Source organism: Stomoxys calcitrans, chromosome 5 (assembly GCF_963082655.1).
Source record: "Stomoxys calcitrans chromosome 5, idStoCalc2.1, whole genome shotgun sequence".
Taxonomy (NCBI): Eukaryota; Metazoa; Arthropoda; class Insecta; order Diptera; family Muscidae; genus Stomoxys; species Stomoxys calcitrans.
In genome coordinates, this window is record NC_081556.1 from 5,891,233 (window position 1) to 5,914,509 (window position 23,277).

General features: G+C 37.2%; 1 protein-coding gene across 1 annotated transcript in view; it reads right to left on the reverse strand.

The window, feature by feature from the left end:
* LOC106095393 (tyrosine-protein kinase-like otk) overlaps positions 1–23,171 on the reverse strand; it is a 57,872-nt gene extending 34,701 nt beyond the window's left edge. Inside the window, exons 1-3 of the mRNA XM_013262635.2 lie at positions 21,164–23,171; positions 8,018–8,152; positions 7,754–7,915 (exon numbers count right to left, since the gene is read on the reverse strand). Coding sequence (XP_013118089.1) covers positions 7,754–7,915; positions 8,018–8,152; positions 21,164–21,242 — 376 coding nt within the window. The 5' untranslated portion in view covers positions 21,243–23,171. The remainder of the gene's footprint in view (positions 1–7,753; positions 7,916–8,017; positions 8,153–21,163) is intronic.
* Positions 23,172–23,277: the final 106 nt, after the last annotated feature.

Sequence of the window (23,277 nt, forward strand, 5' to 3'; positions counted from 1 at the left end):
TACCCTTTTCTTTTGGGAAAGGGTACTAAAACAACCGTTTGCTCTGGGAAACGGTTTAGTACCTTTGGGAAAAGGTACTAAAAATAACCGTAACTTTGGGAAAGGGTACTAAAACTACACTTTCCTTTGGGAAAGAATCCTAAAACTAAACCTTTCCTTTAGGGAAAGGGTACAAAAACTAACCTTTACTTTGGGAAAGGGTACCAAAACGACCCTTTTCTTTGGGAAAGGGTACTAAATTTACCCTCTCCGTTGGGAAAGAGTACTAAAACCTCCCTTGGCTTTGGGACAGAGTACTAAAACCACCCTTTTTTTGGGGCCAAAACTATTCTTTCCTTTAGGAAGGGGTACTTAAATTACCCTTTCTTTGAGGAAAGGGTACTAAAACTGCCGTTTCCTTTCTAATAGGGCACTAAAACTACCCTTTTCTTTGGGAAAGGGTACCAAGACGACCCTTTTCTTTGGGAAAGGGTACTAAATTTTCCCTCTCCTTTGGGAAAGAGTACTAAAATCATCCTTGGCTTTGGGACAGAGTACTAAATCCCCCTTTTTTTGGGACCAAAACTATTCTTTCCATTGGGAAGGGATACTTAAATTACCCTTTCTTTGAGGGAAGGGTACTAAAACTACCCTTTCCTTTGGGAAAATCTACTACAACTACCCTTTCCTTTGGGAAAAGCTACCCTTTTCGTTGGAAGGAGGTAATAAAACTACCCTCAATCGGAATAATGAACTCCATATGCTTTCACATTAATATACCAACCTCGTCATCTGCCTACCTATCTACACGCAGATAAATTTCTATGAAAACAACAAAATAATTTTCCAACCATACACTCTGTTATTTTATGCTATTTCTCGTTTCGTTTACATTTTTTTAATTTTGTTGAAAATAAAATTCTAAAACACACTAACACACACCAACCAGCCATCCATTCATGTTATATATCAGTGTTGAAGTTTGTAAGGATTTCAGAGTTGACAGGACACTAGAAGAGTTGCATTGGCCCCCAAGGAGGAATACTGGAGTGGTGCAGGTACAACAAACACATACACTTGTATGCACACACACACACCCATTGTTCGATAGTACAATGGAGTGTATAAATATGAAGAGATACTCGAAAAGTTTTATTTCATAAATATTAAAAAAAAATAGAACGAAAAATAGAAAAAGAAAACAAAAAGGATTTTTTGAAAAATAAAAAATGCTATGAGAAAAAATGGTCGGAAGAATGAATGTGGAATATTTGTGGTTTAGGGGGAAGTTAAATTGAAATACTAAAAACACTATGATGGATAATAAAATATTCGAACCATTTTGTCGTTGTGGTTTTGTAGCCATTAGTTATATATAATTTTTATTTTGTAGGAACCCCAGCTGTTTGTGGTTATCGATTTAAGATTAAGGAGAGTATACCAAACATTTGACCTTCTTCCATAGCTAATTTAAGTTTCTTCTATTGGGTTGCCCAAAAAGTAATTGCGGATTTTTCATATAGTCGGCGTTGACAAATTTTTTCACAGCTTGTGACTCTGTAATTGCATTCTTTCTTCTGTCAGTTATCAGCTGTTACTTTTAGCTTGCTTTAGAAAAAAAGTATATTTTATTAAACTTCATTCTAAGTTTTATTAAAAGTGCATTTACTTTCTTTTAAAAATTCCGCAATTACTTTTTGGGCAACCAATAGTAACTATTTTATAGTTTTCTCAAAACCTTATCTGTGAGTTATTCTAGCAAATCTATCTTGTATTAAACAGCAATCAGTAGGTCTTAAAGTGTTGGCAAAAGCGCAAATTAAGGAACGATGTAAACAAACATCTTGACTTCAACTTCAACGTGATATTCGACCATTTAAGAAACGTGTTTTATTAAATTCTTTGCAAAGAAAGAACGACTTAAAGCGACGATATTCATGAATGCCTTTTTCCCCATTTTATTACTCGATGCTGCTGTTGTTGCTTGGTGTTTGGTTTGGGTTTAGGGTTGCTGCTATCCTGACGAAGGAGGAAACCATAATACAGCAATCAACAACATCGTCATCCATATCAACGTCAACACCATTACGACGGAGAAAAAAAGCAGAACCGGGACTAAAGGCACTGCCAATTGTATGGCATGCAAATACTTATAAAGTAAAATATGTTGCAGCACATAAATACTTGCGCTTGGTCGCATATGTATGTGTGTTTTAACTTGCATACGCGTATATATGTGTGTCGTAACTCAAGACCCATGGGGACATACAGGCAAACAAATAGAGGTATATGTTTGTGTTTATAGGTATGCAAGAGTATTTTTTATATATATATAAAATTTAAAGTGGTCTTGAGTTTGCATTTTATATTCAGTAGTGGAATCCTTAAGGATAATAAATGCAGTTGCTGCATATCCATATACTTATGTGGATATGTGGCTGTATGTATGCATGACCATAAATACTCCTAGACAAATATGCACAAGTCAGCCAGCAAGCATTTTGCTTACTTAAATTTCCCCCTTAGTGCTCAGGTAAATAACAAATAATGGCACATGGTTATACCTCAGGGACTTCTTCAAGCCTCCATGTCCTCCTGCTGCTTCTTCTCCAGAATGGAAACGGAGCTGGAGCTGTGATGAAGTGTCATTTCAGCAATTGAAGAGAAAAACAAAATCAACATCTACAGAATTTTGTTGCTAAGAAAAACATTTTATAGCCCCAAAATGTAGCTGCATTAAGTTTGTCATTTTGTTTGCAAAATGCAATAAGAATATCAAAAATATCCTAAGGGGGATTCAAATTGAAATTATTTCACAAAATATAGGACATAATGTGTGGAGATGAGTTTCAAGTCAGAATTTATTTCAAAAGTTTTGCAATATTTTCATGTGGAAGAAAAGAGAAGAAAAGGAAGTTTTGGAAAATGAAAGGAGTTTTATTTGCTCACATTAGAGCGTTTAAATGCCAACGTTAAGTTTCTATCAATTTATTAAAAAAGCCAATTTTTTTAGATTACTCATACGACACTTTCAAAAAAAAAAAAAAAAACTTTGCACACATGGATCATACATAGATTTTTTTAAACCTTGATGCAATACCAAATAATTGCAAGTAACAGTTTTCTAAAATAAATTCATATGTTATAGATATCCATAGGGTGGATAAATATTTTTTGTACTCTTAAACCAAATGGGCATGGTCTGCAAGCAGAACAGCATACAGCATACATTTTGTGTTCACACATAGACTTTATCATTTCGTTTACTCCCTTAAATAGGAGTTTTGTAATTTATTCAAATTACTCATACGACACCTTGGCCAAACTTATAATCTTCGCACACATGACTCAAAAATAGAATTTCTTAAACCTTGAAACAATGCAAAATAAACGGAACTAACAGTTTCTTAAAATCAATTCTTAACTTATAGTATAGGGTGATTTTTTTGAGGTTAGGATTTTCATGCATTAGTATTTGACAGATCACGTGGGATTTCAGACATGGTGTCAAAGAGAAAGATGCTCAGTATGCTTTGACATTTCATCATGAATAGACTTACTAACGAGCAACGCTTGCAAATCATTGAATTTTATTACCAAAATCAGTGTTCGGTTCGAAATGTGTTCATTCACCGTAACGTTGCGTCCAACAGCATCTTTGAAAAAATACGGTCCAATGATTCCACCAGCGTACAAACCACACCAAACAGTGCATTTTTCGGGATGCATGGGCAGTTCTTGAACGGCTTCTGGTTGCTCTTCACACCAAATGCGGCAATTTTGCTTATTTACGTAGCCATTCAACCAGAAATGAGCCTCATCGCTGAACAAAATTTGTCGATTCACTGAAAATGATTTCACTGAAAATGATTCACTGAAAATGATTTGCAAGCGTTGCTCGTTAGTAAGTCTATTCATGATGAAATGTCAAAGCAAACTGAGCATCTTTCTCTTTGACACCATGTCTGAAATCCCACGTGATCTGTCAAATACTAATGCATGAAAATCCTAACCTCAAAAAAAATCACCCTTTAGTTAACAATTTGAATAAGTATTTCTTTGCACACAAAAATCAAATGGACATGGTCTGGCAGAACAACAGCATACTAGTTGATTTCTATTAACACATAGTTTTTATCAATTCGCTTAATCTTTAAATTCGAATTTTAAGTTTATTAAAATTAATCATACGACACTGGGGACAAGTTAAGCTTATATTGCACACATGGAGCACACACATATTTTCAAAGAGCCAAAGGAAAAACAAAATTGTTTGTGTATTCGTTTTATCATAAACAATTCGTTTGTTGAAGTAAATCCCCCAAATATATAACAAAAACACTCAAAAAATTAAATTAAAAATTGTCGAAAAATATCAAATTTTTATAAAAAAAATATCAAATTCTAAGGAAATTTTTCAAATTTCAATCAAAATCAAATTTGGACAAAAAAATCGAATAAAATAAAAATACGAACATTTGTTTCTTGAGATATGGGTGAAAGAAGTACAAAATAGTCCAAACTGCTTTTGAAAGTTAAATTTCGAAAAAAGTTTGATAATCAAATTTCAGCGAAAATTTTTTTAAAATTTTAAATGCATTTTTTACAGAAATAAATTAAAAAAAAAAAGTATATAAAAATTTGATATTAAAAACATGTCATAAATAAACAGGTAATTGTCCAGAAATGTCGAAGTTCAATTAAATTTTCATTGAATTTGAAAATAATACCTTTAAACTGTACCATGAAAAAAAAATATTAAACATTTGCATTCCCCTCTTCATTTCTATTGCCATATGTTGTGATCACAAAAAAGTTCTCAAATTCTTTCCAACCACCAAAAAATAGAACAATTTGAAAAATATGTCCAAGGTTAGGTTTTGAATTTGCAATTCATGCCATGTCATTTGAGAAAGTTTGAGGATTATAAAGTACTTCCATCATAGGTGTTATGAAAATTCTTCTGCCTTAAAAATTCCACACATGTTTCCCTCTTGCCATATTTGTATACATTCATGCATTTAGGTACTCTAATTTACATAAAATTGACAAGAGTAGACAACAAAAAAGTGCCAAAGGTAGTCTTTTTTGAAAACACCAAAAATCTTTTACCTATAACTTAACATGAATGTATGAAGAAGACAAACTAACCCAACGCCTGAATGGCATGTTCATTATTTTGGCATCCTCTTCAAAGGCAGGCAACATGACATAGAAAACTCCTGAACAACAACAACACCTAGCTCAAATTGAAGTCTGTCACGAGCTGTGTCTTTTTGGCTGCAGGGGTATTAAAAGGGGACAAATGCTTAAAAAATTATTTCTGGCACTACCAAAAAAAAAAAAAAACAAAGTTGTTCAAATAATAACACGCACACATAAGAACATGTTGCTACGTTATATAAACCTAATTGGCGAAGTTGCTTCAATCCTTAGTTGACTGTTGTATAAAATATTCATAGATATGTATGCTCCCCACAATGAAAGAAGGTGGGGCATACAAAACATGAGATTTGCAAGTTAAGATATAGCCATTAAAAGGGATCAGCTAGCTAAGGGCCTAACAAAAGCAGAGCCTTTTAAAATTATAAATGAGCTGGCAGGCTAAGGATATCGAATAATTTTTACTTCTAATATTTTTTGCTTCAATTGTCGCAACGCATATAAGACAGCCTAAAAATATGCTATGATTTTATTATTGTAACCACGAAGTTTATTTTTTTCCTCATATTAAAAACGGAGGGCAACGAAGGCCACCGTAGCATGTCCGCCTATGACGCTCAACGCCTGGGTTCAAATCCTGGCGAGAACATTAGAAAAAATTGTCCTCCTAATACTGGCGACATTTGTGAGGTACTTTGCCATGCAAAAACTTCTCCCCAAAGTGGACTCGGTTATAAAAAGGAGGCCCTTTATCATTGAGCTTAAACTTGAATCGGACAGCACTCATTGATATGTGAGAAGTTTGCCCCTGTTCCTGAATGGAATGTTCATGGCAAATTGTAAAAAAATATTAAAAACAAACAATTCTCAAATTGTTGGTCAAATTTCTCGAGGTTGTGCTTTTCCTAAAAGTATACACTCAAATATAGTTTCTAGTTTTTAGAAAAAACAATCAATCAATCAGTCAAATAATTCCAATGTAGAAATTCTTTGAATATTTAATTTTTTTCACACTCAAGAAATATTCCACACTTTTGCATTCGAAAAATATGAAATTTCATGACAGTTCTTCCTAGAAGTATGCAAGGATTTTATAATAGTGTTTTGTTTTATTTTTAAAATTAAATAAGGTTCAAAAGTCTGTTCTAATCCATAAACCAAAACTAATTACAAGTGATATTTGAAAAAAAACAACGCTTTTCTAAACACTTATTGCTTCTTTGCCAGCCTAAAAGTATGCAACAATTTTTGATGAGTTTTCCCATGAGAAAATCTCTCAGTACTTCTTCTATATTGGTTTAAATGTTTTTAGAATTCTATGAGAAAGCTTCATGCCAATTTTAAATACTAAATTTCCCAACTAACATGTTCACCCTAAAAGTATGCTTGAATTTTTACATCATTTTTGCTATGTTTACAGACTTATAAAAGGAATTACAAATATTTTTCTATTGCACATGATGGCTTAACATACAACAAATTTCGAAAACTATGTTTATAGCCACAGTTACGGGATATATTAGTAACGGTTAAATTATTAATTTTTTGCCATAAGATATGCAACAATTGTTCATTAAAAGTTTTCCCATATCAAAATATCTATGGTATTTCCTATCTTCCTTTTTAAATTCAATAATATTTTACATTATCGAAGACTCCACTTTGAGATATACATATTTTTTTCATATTACATTTTCGTCTAAAAGTATGCAATGATTATTTAAGTAGATTTTTGCTAAATTTAGGGACTAACAAGAAGAGACAAAGAATAATTCTAGCGATAACATGAGTCCACAATCTTCTAAGAGAGCCGAGAACTACGTGGAGAACCACCATCCTTGGGGTATGCAACAATTTTTACTTTTGATTTTTATATTGATTTTGTTTTAAATCGTATTCCACGTTTTATGCCAACGTTAGTATACAATTAGTATACTAAATTCTTTGATATGACTTTTAATACCTAAAAGTATGCAATAAAAACGCATTGAGAGGGAAAACCATCCCTGACATTTTTTCTTATCTTCCCACCGAATTCGAACCCAGTCTTTCAGCGTCATAGGAGGACATGCCAACCACTGAGCTACAGTGGCCTCCCGAGTGCCACTTTTTAAGTCACGATCCATATAAGAAATTGAATTTCTGAAGAACTCTTAGCCTAAAAGTATGTAACGGTACTAATTCTCAACATAATTACTGAACTAACTAAATTTTCTGTCAGCCTTGTAGACAACAGACTTTTATTATAATTTTTCCAACATTCTATAATTTTGAAATAAATTTTTTTAAATTTAATTTTACTAAATTCCTAAAAGTTTTTCTGCCTAAAACTATGCAACAGCTTTAATAAAGGGTTTTTATACAAAAAAACAATACCTAGAAACCCTAGAAAATGTTGGTACCAATTTTAATATTTTTTTCCAATTTTAGCAAATCTTACTCCCCTAGAGAAAAAGGCCCCTTTTTTCTATTAAAATCTTATATTTGCCCCCTTGAAACAACTTTTTGCCATTATTGCCTTATGTTGTACACATGGAAATGAATGTGAATGTGATTCATATGCTGAATAGCCTGAAAAGGGAAGGAGGTGGATGGTTGCGATGATACTTACATATGACTGTTAGACGTGCCGGTGGTGATGCTTGACGTGCACCACTTGCCACATTGGTGGCAATGCATACATAATCGCCGCCATCGCTCTCTCGACTCACCGAGTCAATGTGTAAATCGGAGCCATTCTGATAGATGCGACTGGAATTTTGGATTAATTGACCTAAAAAAATCAACAACAAAATTCGAACAAATCCAATGAGCAATTCAAGAAATCTCAGAGAGGGCAAAACAATTGACTTGAATTGGTTGAAGCAATAATTACCATTGAGAGTCCAGGAGTAGATCAAGCCACGGGTGGGTGTAGCATGACAATTAAAATCTGCTGCATCTCCCTCGGCGATGGCCTGTGATTGCGGTAAAATCAAGAAACGCGATGAAGTTTCGGCCAGGCAGAAAGCTGAAATGAATAGAAAAGGAAATTAGAAATGTAGCTAAAAGAGCAACTTCGGGACTAACACCCAAGACAAAAGGACAAAATGAATGTTTTTTTCTTCGTGTTTTTGCTTCTTCCTTCCTTCCGCTACTATGTTATTTAAAAGAAAAGGTTTTGACGATATAATAGTTCTTGGCAAATAATTATTTTATGGTGCTATCACATGTTACGTTACGCTTTGCAGATAAAATGCCAAAGGTACTGGGACAAGCGGACAGAACTGACAGGCACACGGATGGCTGAATATCAAATGTGAAACCGAAAAAAAAACAAAAACCAGTATTTTGCCATTGATTAAAAAGGAGCACAATGCCATAAAACTTGCAAACAGTAAAGCAACTTTGGACCAGAACAAAAACAAAACAGACTAACTAACAAAAATATAGCAAAAATTCAAAATTAATAAAAACCAACTGAAAATCTTTTATAAATTTTGCCAGTTTTAAAAAAATCCCATTTTTCTTATGTTTCCATATTAAATTTTTATTTTACTTAGCTTCTTTGGCATTTTTGCCAAACCCTTCACTCGCATGGCATATTTAACGTTCGCATCCAGCATTACCCAGAAAACCCAACTGAAGTGAACCACAGCGAAGCGAAAACGAAAACATTGAGTAAAAAAAAACACAAAACTACAGATTGAACTGTTCATGCATGAAGAATCGATTTTCGCCATTAACCATCAGCAACATTTATTCCAGCCAGTGGTCGTCGTAGCTGTTGTGCCCTTGCACCACCACATCACCATCAGCCAAACCTTACCACCGCCAATGCTCTGCAATATTCTCAGATGATTGCAAAGGCTGACTTATTAAATGACAGCTCACAGATAGACAGACAGGCTGAACAACTGACAGACAGATGAATAGAAGGACAAAGGTATCAAGAAGGGGCGGAAAGACAAGCCAACAATCGGATCTCTGGTTCACATTGAAACTTTTGCGTTGGCTTGACTGGTTTAGTGTCATACACATGGGGCGCAAGCCTGCATTAATATCAAGACGAGGTCAGTATTACAAATTGGAAAAATGAGAACATTTAGAGATTATCGGCTGAGAGAGAAATTTTGAGATATATTTTTCTCTCATATAAAAGTCAAAGTGTGTTTGTTGAATTTTTCAATTTTTTTTTTTTGGACCGATCGGGACAATATGAGGCTCAAATTAAAGGTATTCGGTAGCAGATTACGAATAAGGTCTAAAAGAAATTATAGGCAATAAAATTTTTTGATATCGGAAAGGGGGCGGAACCTCCCCCTTACTCCAAAAGCAAATCCCAAAAATAAAAGTGGACCGATCGGAACAATATGAGGCTCAAATGAAAGGTATTCGGGAGCAGATTACGAATATGGTCTGAAAAGAGGTTTAGGCAATAAAATGTGGTGATATCGGAAAGGGGGCGGACCCTCACCCTCCTCCAAAAGCTCCACTCAAAAATAAATGTTAAGCTATCGAGACATTATGATACTCAAATGAAATGTTTTCGAAAGTAGAGCACGAATTTGTTATCGAAAATTAGGTCAAGGTATATAGAGGGCCGCCCCGACGCCAAAACCCCATCAGAAGGCCATTTTTGGTGACCATGGCAATATGGTACTCAAATTAAAGGTCTTCGGGAGCAGATTACGAATGTAGTCTGAAATGAGGTTTAAGCAATAAAATTTTTTGACACCGGAAAAGGGGCAGACTCTCATATTACACCAAAGGCAAATCCCAAAACTAAAACTAGACCTATCGGGACAATATGAGGCTCAAATGAATGACATTCGAGAGCAGATTACGAATGTGGCCTGGAAGGAGGTATAGACAACAAAATTTTTTGATATCGGAAGGGGGATGGACCCTTCCCCTTACCCCAAAGGCTACTCTCACAATTCTTTACGTCTCTTTTGTAATTTATTCTCTCATCAGAAGAAAAGTCAATAATGTGCAACATCTCAAGAGTGAATCAGCTTGTGTAATGTTTCTCCTGAGTGAGAATCTGCAGTAAGGGCCGTTTTTTGCTCTAGTAGTTTATCCACAGCTTTTTTCATCGTAGTGCCAGCCACTTTGTTTTAACTGACCTGCAGCCGAAACCATCAAGTAAGTCATAACCAAATTTTTATGCTATTTTCTATAAAAATCGAATTTAATAAAATTTTCTATGAAATGCTTGAATAATCTCCCAAAGAGATTAGTTTTTACTGCTCAACTATGTTAGGCATTGCAAATTTGCAACAAGTTTTAACCAAAAATGTTCATACTACCATTTAAGAGCAGACTCTGTTTTTAGAGACCCTCTCCAAAGGAATTCGCTAAGTTAGCAAAATTCCTTTTTAACTTCGTTTTCCCAACTCCCCACGCCTTGCGCCCAAGAGTTGATGGTGCTGTTGTTGTTCATCAGCAGCATCAGCATCATCAACAACAACAGCAGCTTTGCCTTTATCATCGCCGTCAGTCCCTCTTAATATCAAAATACACTATCCACTATACCTTTCAAGTTGTGCGAACTGCGTCATTTTTTGTATTTTTGCTGTTTTGTTTGTACCGTTTGTTAGGTAGGATAACCACACACACACACACATACACACCCATATGCATCAACAACAAATTTAATGGAGTTGAAAGAAGTGAAAGAATTTCAAGGAATTATAGGGAAACCAGCAGTAACGTAATGATAGGGTTTATAATGCTGACACGTCAACTTCGATGTCAAAAATTGCTGTGAATCTTTGTGGCACACTCACTCATTCACTTACTCACTCACACACTCACCAAAGCTTATATATCGAATTGATAGCAAGGAAAGCAGAAAAAAAAACTAAAAGTCACACTTGAAATGTTCTACCACAACCCAGAATTGCTAAAACTTTAACCCAGGCGAAGGTTGGGTATGGTTATTTAAGGAAAGGAAAGCTACACAGAAAAAAATTAAACAAAACAAGTAAAAGCGCGCTATGTCAGGTTATAGACTGATTTGAACTGTGATTGGCACAGCTGTTGGAAGTCGTAAAAGAACACTACATGCTGAATTTCAAAAAAATAGGAAAAAAATTGCGACTTGTAAGGGCTGAAGAAGTCAAATCGGGAGATCGGTTTATATAGAAGCTATATTTGGTTATAGACCGATTTGGACCGTGCTTGGCACAGTTGTTGGAAGTGGCAATAAAACGCTACATGCTAAATTTCAACCAAATCGGACAAAAATTACGGTTTCTAAGAGCTCAAGAAGTCTAATCGGGAGATCGGTTTATATTGGAGCCAAATCGGTCAACAACCTGATATAGCTCCCATATAAAAGGTTCTCCCGATTTGACTTCTTGGGCCTTTACAAGCCGCAATTTTTGCATATAGTGTTCCGTGATGACTTTCAACAACTGTGCCAAGTACTGTCCAAATCAGTCAATAACCTGATATAGCTCCCATATAAACCGATCTCCCGATTTAACTTCTGGATACCACAATTTTGTCCAAGTTGACTAAAATTTTGAACATGGTGTTCTGTAATGACTCTCAACAATTTTGCCAAGTGTGGTCCAAATCGGTTTATAACCAGATATAGCTCCCACATTTTAGCAGATTCCATGGTGGTGGGTTCCCGAGATTGTTCTTACTTATTTTTTGTTTTTTTTTTCATTTTTTCTTAAATTGTTTTCTTAGAATAACTATTTTCATTGCTAAATAATTTTCCTTAATTTTTTTTTGTGTATTTAGGGCTTGAATCGGCAAGAAAACAAAGAATCCTTTGATCGCATGGCCAGGCCCACGTACTTTGACAACGGCGACACGTAATGTCGTAATTGTAATGTTTCTGTTTCTTGGTGGGCACTTGACTAATCATGCCAACGCTGCTGCTGCTGCTGTTGCCTAACGACCACAATGATAATAATGATCCTACACTACCACTCTTCAACGGTAGTTTAACGCATGTTTTTCGCATTGTGTGTGATTTGGGTTTTATTTTTACTGCTTTTGTTGTCCTTTATTATTGTTGTTGTTTTTTTTTTCTTAGTCTGGTATTATATTTCCCTTTGTGTGAAAAAATGTTACAAATCCATTTTCATGGTCTGAGTAGGAGCGTGACATAGACACACACACAAAGCCTGACTCACATTTAGTGCAAATTATCTGTTTGAAGTGGCCGGGATAAGTATTGCCATGCATTCAACCAAACATCCATCCATCCATCTATACTTGCTGGCTAGTCAGTCATCCATTCGTTCACATTGTTATTCAATAGAGCTCTTCGTTTCAAGTTGAAGTACTTTATGGCTAACAACAACATCACATAGTATACACCTATACCATAGACATTTGTATGTATGTGTGTGTGTGTGTGTGTGTGTATGACTATGTTTCGTTTTATATGAAAGGTCCTCTCTTCTTTGTGAGCCCAAAGGTAATCCGTTTGGCATAAATAGCCTCATATACACGTATCCGGCTAAAATTGCACAGCCAGCTCCATAAATATGTAAATAGTGAAGTATCCCCCCTCCACACCCTCCCACAAATATGTGCTGCTATGCCTTGCCTAACATATTCCATATTCAAAGGACATTCACAGCAGTATTTGCCAACTTGTAGGCAAACTTGTTAGATATTGATGAGATTACTTTCTTGGGCAATTTGGCCCATTTAAATGAGCCTTGATTTCACCTAAGAAATTTGTTGGTGTACCCATAAATGACCAAAATGGGCATTGGCTAATAGGAAAATCCGGCAATTGCAGGCATCAGCACTTGGGGAACCCTCATTAATTCCAAGCAATTCATTGTCTATACTCATCAATGCAAGGACACTGTATAATTATAAGACCCTGAGGTTTTTTTGCAATGTGGAAGAATGGACAAAATATTTGTTAATGCTAACTGCAAATGTGTTATTTCACTATTGGACAAAGCAAGTAAACACGTGCTAAGTTCAGCCAGGCCGAATTGTAAATACCATTTTCTCTTTATAGGCAGAAACTAAACAAGTAAAAGCGTACTAAGTTTGGCCGGGCCTAATCTTGGGGACCAACCACCATGGGGTCTGCTAAAAATTTATACAAAATAAATTTAGTTGAAGGGCATAATTTTATTCTACATACCAAACTTCTGTCGAACCAGCAAAAATTAAAGCTTCTAGGAACCGAACAAGGATGATCGAGAGACCGGTTCACATGGGAGCTATATCAGGTTATAGCAGAACACCGTATGCTAAATTTCAGCCAAATCGGGATATGGGAGCTATATCAGTTTATACACCGATTAGGACCGTACTTAGCATAGTTGTTGGAAGTCTTAACAGAACACCACGTGCAAAATTTCAGCGAAATCGGACAACAATTGCGGCTTCCAGGGGCTCAAGAAGTCAAATCGGGAGATTTGTCTATATTGGAGTTATATCTAAATCTGAATCGATGTGGCCCATTTGCAATATACATCGACCTACATCAATGTTAAGTATCTATGCAAAATTTCAAGCGGCTAGCTTTACACGTTCGAGCGCTATTTTGATTTGGACAGACGAACGGACGGGCATGGCTAGATCGACTCAGAATGTCGATACGATCAAGAATATATATATTGTGCGGGGTTCTACATCAATATTTCGAGATGTTACAAACAGAATGACTAGATTAGTATACCCCCATCCTATGGTGGTGGGTATAAAAAACGAGAACAAAGCAGTAAACGTACAAAATAAAAGCAAAGTGAACCGATCAAAATAAAATGCCAAACACCAAAGTGCAGTGGCTGGTTAAAATGTTTTTTTCTTGTTTATGGATATATTGTTGTTGTTGTTATATGTTGGCTTCCAAAGAGTGCCTTTCAACAAATTTGTACTTTCAGTGGCTGAGATTCAAGAACAATTGTTGCAGAAAAATTAACAAATTTCGTCGTCGTTTTTTCGACAAAAGTTGTTTTTTTTTAATTTTTTTTATCTTGTATAAAAATACAAGAAAAATAAGCTGAATTATAAAAGAGATATAACCTCAATCAAAATTCGTCCTGGCCTAACTTTGTCAGAATATCGATTGATATTTTGCTTATCGATACCTATAGAGGGCGATATTTTCCTCCGATGGGCTTGAATTTTGTAAAATGATTTATCTCATGACTTCCCACTGACTTTTATTAAAATTAAGTTTTATTTGGTCTGTGCTTTTATATAGCTTCTATATAAATCGATCTCTTGAGTTTTGCTTCTCATTTTCGTTTGAAATATGGATGATGGGAAATTAGTATCGATACTATCGATATCGTTGCGAATATCGATAGTTTGCCAGCTTTATTTTGGATACCCACCAGCTCGGGTACATATGTTAACCACCTAGTCCGGCTAAAAAAGTCGTAATTTATGAACTCATAGCAGCCATATTGAAATATGGTCCGATTTGGACCAATCTGAGCACGGCTGTCAAGTGGTCTAATATCTAAAAGTCACTGTTCTAGTTGTTAAACCGGATATTTGGTCTATATGGCAGCTATATCCAAAAATAGACAGATCATAACCATATAAGGTACACATATCGAAAAGCCTAACACACCTCACTGTGGCAAATTTCAGCAAAATCGAATTATAAATGAGCCTTTCATGCGTCAAAGACTTTTAACCGGGAGATGGGTTTATATAGCAGTTATATGCAAATATAAACCGATCTACACCATGTGTGGCATGGATGTTGAAAAGCCCAACATAGGTCACTATGTCAAATTTCAGGGAAATCGGATAATAAATTCTCCTTTTCTGGGTCCAAGACCTAAAATCGGGTAATGGATCTATGGAGTAGCTATATACAAATATGGAAAGATCAGAGTCATATTAAAAAAGGATATCAAAGAGCCTAACAAATGCTCCTTTTAAGGCCCCAAGACCAAGAATTGTGAGATCGGCCTATATGGCAGCTATATCCAAAAGAAGCCCAATCCTGACCTTGCTCGGTACGATTGTCGAGTCCAAACGGCGTGCCGCATAGCGACACAACTTGGTAGAGATTTAACATAGCAGGAGACCTTACAAATGTTGTCAGCATTTGTAGGGGAAAACCACCGATGAAAATGTTTCTGATGTTCAGGCCGGGATATTAACCCAGGAGTTCGGAGTCATAGGTGGACATGCTAACCTTTGCACCAAGGTGACCTCCTCGAACTTAATCTACCTATGGACGAAAAAGAATCAGGGCAATGTTTCCGCTAATTATTTCAATTTTTAAGGCCTGTGGCATGATTTCAACATATAACAGAATGACGGACATGGCTAAATTGTCTTAAATTCTAACGATGATCACTTTTTAGAGTAGGAAATAGATATTTCAATGTGTTGCAAACGGAATGACAAAATGAAAATACCCCCCTCCTTTGTTGGTGAGTTTAAAAATATGATAATTTCCTCATTATTATAACGAATTTTTGTAAAATATGCTGCTCAAGATTTATTATAGTCCTTACTTTGTTGGCAAAGATTTTTCAGCTCTCCATCGACTCATTATAAGGGTTATTTTTGTCCCCTCTTCAAAAGGGACTAAAATCTGACCTTTATTGTTCACATTACTCTTCTTTAAAATTCCCAATCTTATATTGTACCTACTACCCATGAAGTCCCACAGACTCTATTTAACTTTGCAACCGTCCCATTATCTATTCAATCGTTAACAAGTATCCTGCTTTGGCCTAATAAGGGGATATAAGCCTGTGTGTGTGTGTGTGTGCATGCTTGTTGTATTCAAATATTTTGCATTACAAAAGGTTGCTATTACAGAGTACAGCAAATCCTCTTGAGGTCTTTGAAATCAATGAATACGAATGGAGTGGCTGTAGCAGAGTGGCGGTAGATAGGTACTCTCTTTTCCATTTATTCAGTGTCTTCTCTACTTATAAATGCATGGCTAGCTACGAGTTGTAAGTACTACTCATTCGTTTAGTGAGTGAGTTCGTTTGATATGTAATACACGAGAGTATGTAACAAATCCCCTTTGTGTTATTATTGCCAAAGAGAGGACAACAATGGCAACAACAAGAACAACAATAACAATGATGATGCTGAAAACCAAAATATGAATGCCTTTGCCTTTTGTGGTCTTTTGTGGACGAAAAAAAAACAACAACAAAATTTAGATACATACATACATATGTACACATTTAGGTACACAACACACTACATGCGACATTCATAATTACCTATAAGTATTTGTATTGATATTGTCTAGTATGTAGTACACGTATGTATGTATAAGCATGTCAACGTTCCTTACAAGTGCTTATTCAAGCACCAAACAATGAATGATTGTGAACTCGCAAATGCTTTGGTCCATCGTTTGGTCCATTTTTTTTTTGTATAGAATATGACCATTTGTTGTTGCATGAGCATGTTGAAGAATGATTTCTTTTAAGTAATTCACATATTAAGTTTAATTTTGCAATAAAATCTAGTGCCAGTTAAGGATAATCCAAATTTCTGGCAAATACCACAGCACAAAATCGTATGGCCTCCAAAGAAAGTTATGGTCTAAATCACTAGAAGGTTGCTTTGACCATTTCAATTATTAAGGAGAACATGATGGAAACCAATAGTAGTTTCGTTCCTCAGCGGGGTGGACACTTTACACTCTTCATAAATAAATACAAAAATAAAGTAAGGTAGGCATAGGAGGAATGGATGTAGTGTTCATTGACAATTGTCTTAAATCTCTGGATGTCATAGTGGGTGGGAAAAACATTAGCCGGTCCGGGCGAAGAACAAATTCTCTCTCTGTAATGCATAGCTCGGTCTGCTGGCCAATCAACTACAAAAGAGTGCGAGTTTCTGGAAAATCCAGTATTTTTGACAAACACCCTTACATCAGCAATAAGAAGACGCATATCAGATGAACACACACCATGAAAATACCGATAGAACCGCGACAAGCAACCCACATTACGACGATGTTCAAGTGGGGCAATAGAGTTGGACACCCTACTGTCTCCAATCAACGCCATCACTCTCCTCTCTACACGGTCCAGTAGCTCCAAGGATGATTTTGAAGCTCCAGCAAATACATGTGAGTTATATTCCATTTCGGCCTTATGAAAGTGGTATAGATGTTGAAAAGATCAGAAGCATTAAAGTAATTCTTGTACCGTTTAAAGAAGCCTAAGCTCTTGAATGCTGCTTTCAACACTCCGAATACCTTTATAGCCCAACGGACATTACCTTGTATCTTTATGCCAAGAACATAAGGAGCTTCTGATTACTTAACATTTGTACCGTTGATAGACAGAGATGATGGTAATGGGTCAGCGAATCGTTTATGTGATAACAAACAGCACTGTGTCTTCACTAAGAAATGGCCAACAAATCCTGGCAGAATGTTTCGTCCATAAACCGCCTTTTGCCCTCGAGCTCTCGAAGACTCGCCCGAATGGTCGAATGAATACGAATTACGGAGATCACTGTTATCCGCAAATGAGTAGATCGGATTCGATATCTGGCTCAACAGATCGTTGATAAAAATAAGAAACAGAGAAGGAGAAAGGACAGAGCCCTGGGGTACACCTGCGGTCACCTCCCGATCTTTGGGAGTCTTAATAATACATGAAGTGCCAAATTTTCAGCCAAATCGGACAACAATTGCGGCTTCGAGCTCCTCAATATGTCAAATCGTCAGATTGGATTATATGAGAGCTTTATCAGATTATAGACCGATTTGGACCATATTTGGTTCGGTTGTTGAAAGTCGTTACAGAAACGTACGTGCGGAATTTTGGCTTAATCGGCTCAAGAAGTCAAATCGAAGGACCACTTTATATGCAAACTCTGTGCAGGGTGCGCCATAGAATTTTACTGGTTTCAAAAATCTACCAAACGGTCAGTTCGGCGGGTAGGGGGTCGAGAGGGGTCTCTCTCCAGTCAGTTGCCATCATGCAACTGGACTTCGCCATCAAGAGCTTCTTTTCGAATGGTCGCTCACGCAACGTGACTTTCGCGCTCGCTTTGAAACTCCCCTCACAGACTGGCCATCCATGCCGTACGGAATGTTTGGAATAAAGGAAATGTGAACATTCAACCAAAATTGAATGGCCAAAGTTCCACATACGATTGGAAGCATACAAGCCATTGGCAATACAACGTTGCAGTCTCGACTGTAACAGGGTTGCCAGTATTTTTCTGTCACTTGTCCCCAAATATCGAATCCTTTGTCCCCAAAACTCCCCAATTCAAATCCCCAAACAATTTTGAAAGGCTTTTAAAAAAAATTGTTGTTCAAACAAAGACGAAACGCGTCCCGTATGGGTTGGTATGTGTTGCGATCTCTGGCTTTCCTTTTCCATTTGCAAAGAAAATCTCCAATAATTGAGCTTGTCTCAAAATGTTTCTCTTTCGAGACAAGCTTAATGATTGGAGATCGCAACATACACCAACCACTATGGGAAGCGTTTCGACATTTGGTAAGAATAACTCATCATTCATATTAGATGTGAAGGCTTCAAGGGCCTAATATATACCGAATTGATTGAGAAAACGCCTTTATGATATAAATACCACATTAACCACGCTCGACAACCTTGTCTGTTAGCTGTACATTTCCCAATGCATGTCAAATTTTCAAGTCCCCAAATCAAAAATGTATTCCCCATATTCGAAAATGAATCCCCAATTTGGGGGAAAATCCCCAATAGTGGCAACACTGTCCATAAAACAGTCATCGCAGATGAGGCTTTGCTAAGCTCACAAGCAGACCGAGAAAGCGATGCGGGCACGACGAAGGAGAGAGGATTATGTACCGGCAGCGCAATCGGGCGAAAGTGCAAGATGCTGGAAGGGATAGAACTGACATTCCAAGCACTTCTACGGAAGCTGAAAAAGAATCAGATCTCCCGAAGAGCATAACATTGCTAACATGCTGAAGTGCTTTCAAGTACTCTGGGAAAACCAAGCCAGCCATCCCGCAATGGAGTCTCCAGACAGTGTCCTGCGGAGGTAGACAAAGTCTTGGAGGACTGTGACTTCCAAAAGGAGGCCACAGTCATCACGGAAGGGGAAGATGGTCGCTGAGAATGGTAAGGAGCAGCCGTCTTACCCCAGAGTGGCAAGGAAGCACAAAAGAGATGAGCGGACTTATGCAGTCATGAATATCGGCAGTGCATCCAGTAGGATTCCACCAGTTCATCGGTCCCAAGTAGATAATATGGTTAACGATCGGATTTTCGAACATGTGTGGAACTTTGTAGAGGATCCATCCATATAAATGATGAGCTGCGAGTATAGAGGGGATATCTTTACGTCGGCGGAATGTATTGATACCGTCAAACAGCTCGAGAGAGGTATCCGTGCACCCTGAACATCCACCAGCTCACAAAGTTGACGGTCTTCATCAAGGGACGGGATAGAAATTTGCGAAGGAACGCATGTTGGGAATTCCGTGCTGCTTACAAAACCCCTAATTGTTATCCATACCACTCTCCTTAGTTGATTTATGTATGGTATTGTGTCCCCACCTAAGTGATAGCGTTTGTTAGCCACGAAAGCCGGGCAATGAGATAGGCAATGCCCCAACGTTTCATCATCTACCCCGCATGCCCCACACATGCTATCACTTGCCGCTCCGATTTTGCATAAGTGAGCTCGTAGTCTTATGTGTCCTGTTGTGATACCGAGAGCTATACTGACCTGCTTCTTACTTCGCAGTCCTACCGATTGTTTCGCTACTTCATAGAGTTGCATGCGTATTCGTCGCTCACGCCTTTAATTCCGACTGCGTCAACCCGAAAAGTTTCGGGTTAACCAAGTTTATTGAAAGCAGTCCTCTGGCCTTTATTGCCAAATCATCTGCCCTTTCATTCCCTCTTACTCCGATATGGTCCGGCCCCCAAACAATGCGGATTGTGCCATCCTCAGAGAAGGCGTTAATCTTCTTCTTATACTGCAAGACTGTTCATGACCTTATTGTCGTGCTTGTTATTGCCCTTATGGCCATTTTACTAGCCATAAAGATGTTCACACTTTACGTCCTTGCTTTAACACCACACCACCTCACGCATTCCGTAGTCGCCCGGACCTTTGCCTGCAGAACCGTGCCATGGTCAGGCAGTATAAAACAGATCTCAGTCCCTGGGTTCTCAATGATCCATCCGTGTATCATAATCTTCCAGATGGCTATACTAGGGTTGTGCCGTATAAAACAGATCTCAGTCCCTGGGTTCTCAATGTAAACCCATAGACCCTCTCTGTCCTCTAGCTTTGATCCATCCGTGTAACATGATCTTCCAGATGGCTATGCTAGCTTTCCGTCAGTCCAAAACTGTGCCGCTGGCAGCAGTGCCTCGCACTCGACCTCAAGGTTCATCTCAGATTTCCGATCGGAAACCTCTTCCCTTACTTTCCGGTTTCCTAACGTCGCCTCGATTATACCGCGATGTTATGAGCTGCTCCCATCCTCAATCCATTCTCCTATTGCTTTAAGTCTCATAGCCGCAGTGGCTGCCTCTTTATTAATCTTTATGTCAATGGGTCGGATATCTACAATGGTCTCTAGTGCCCTAGTAGGCATGTCCTCATAGCTCCGCCTATGCCGATTTTGGCTTAGTACTCCCAAAACTCTAAAACTTACTCTCTACAGCTTGCTACTCCTGACGATCTCGCAAGCAGATATTAACTTCAGTTATTCGCCGACGAGCAGGCTGTAAGTAGTGCGAGGTAGCTGAAGTCGTGATATTCTATATCTAGGAAAGAGATGAGACCGAAGTCACATTTACTTTGGCCAAGTTCCAGATACTACTGACCTTAGGACAGAAATACCAGATACTTCTGTAATTCGGCTTTGAAGCCGAATTTTCCTTCAATTGCAAGCCAAATAGTCCAGGCTGGAGGCTTAGTTTTTTTCATCAAACTTCTCTAATGACTTACTTTTAATAAGCATCTTCTTTGCAATTTCGAATATGCCATCCAAAAACAGGCCAAAAGAAGAGAAGTGGCAAATTTCAATACAACTTCCTTTGAAAATTCTTTCTTAGAGCTATTCATAGTTGGTACTTACCTTGTTGCCAAGTGCAGATAATCAGCAGCAAAGCAGATGCTATCCTCGAGATTGCCTTTGTCGTACATAAAAGATCCATGTTTGAAGTGTGCTGTTGTTGGAAAGCAACCCACAGCTAGCCTGCTACTCGTTTGTGTTAAGTATCCAATTAGTTAATTGATATAAAAAGGATGAAGAAGAATATGCCAGTAGTAGTTTACTTTCAACTTGATTGTTTTTGTCTTTTCACAATTCTCTTTGCATTTTGCTTTTGATGGCGCGAGCAGAGCAGTTCAAATTATTATTCTTGGGTTTTTTTGACAAACCTTTTGAAGAGATGTCTCTTTCGGTCTTTGTTTTTTTGACGATTTTTTTTTTGTTAGCTTATGATGCTGAAGATGGTTGGATTTAGAAGTTTTCGTCTCACTGATAATAGCCTCTTAAAATGTTTTTATTGTTTTGCCCAGAAAAATATTTGGGCTTTACTTGACAAGATGTTGGGCTCTAAGGTAAGCGAATTTTGTTTTGGTATTTTTATTTTTCTTCAGAATTCTGAGAAGTCGGCTTATTTGTAGAACATCATCCATTCATCCATATGTAGTGCCCAAAATTGTTGTCTGTCTGTCTGGCTGACTAAGAGTTCAGTTTGCCGTGGTATGAATGTGTGGCTTTGTGTGTAAATAAATCTTTGGCTTAAAAACATGAAGTTTTAACGAAAGAACGGCACCACACAAAAAAATAACCCTCGCAGACTCTGCTCTCTCACTAAAGAGTGCAGCAGCAGCAGCAGTATTCACCGTTGCTTCGTTGTGTTGTTGTTGTTTTGTATATCACTTCTTGTTGTTGCTGCTAGTGCTGCTCCACTGTTCAGAGCTCAGTTAATTTGTATATTGACTTTATTTGTCTACCGACTTGTTGTTGTTGTTGTTGCTTGTGTTGATTTTGCTCTTGTCGATGAGTTTCGTATTCAGACGAAACGTGTAATGGAGATTGCAATGCTGGAGTTCATTTATGCTTGCTTGTAACTATTATATGTATGTATATGTATGTATGGTGGGGAGTGAGTGTGTACTTCCATTTGAGTTTGCCCTGTGTAAACACGTTTGTTTAAATGCACAACACCAATATCATCGCCATCACTCATAACATCATCATCTGCATTGATGAGTTATTTTTTTTTCAGCGTCTTGTTCTTGTTGTCGTTGTTGTTTATATATTTATTTTCACTTAATATTAATTGATATTTGGATAGTTATAACAGCGCATGAGAATGTTAAAAAATAAAGCAACAACAACACGAAAATATCAATCAGTTCTTGCTTACTTCACTCTACACCATATTCACACACGCACACACACGGTGGGTTGATTGAGTCTGGGAGAAAAACATTAAAGGCGCGCATCGCAGTCACCAATGTTCTGGCTGTCTTGCTTGCGTTATCGCAACATAAACACCTCTAGAACGTTTATTTGTTTGTTTGGAATCGAGAAATCGAAATATGGAGGGCCCAACCACAATGGCTGCGTGCTTGCATTAAGTTGCCGCCGTCGCCGTATATGCACCTTTGGTGTTTAACTTCAAAGTAAAGGTAAATTTTTAATCAAATAACACTACAGCGCACTGATCATCATCATCATCATCACCATCGCATAGACATTGGCAGTCTCAGTCACACTCGTACGCACGCACGCACCTTCAGAAGACAGCACACACACAATCTTTTTCCATTGATTGTTTATCTTTGTTATACACCTTTCGTTAATGCATTTAAGTAATTTTATGGGTTTTATGGATTCAATTAGTTGGGCCGGCCGGCCACACGCACACAACAAAAAGGTGATACCGGTATGACAATAACAGGAAAACAAACGACAAAGAAATTCTTTTTTACATTATTTTCATATAGAAAATTATTTATGTTTTTAATTAATTTTTTTTTTAAATTTATAGTTTAATAATCCTCACTTTATAACTTATTTTAATAAAAAAAAACCGCATGCAGTTTCCTATTCCGTATTAGACAACCGTTTCCGTTCGACAACCAAAGTGAACTGAGGACGAGTAATTGAAGAAAAATGCATAACCTTTGGGAAACCCATAGCTCTTCTCACTATCTCAACGGCAAACGCACATA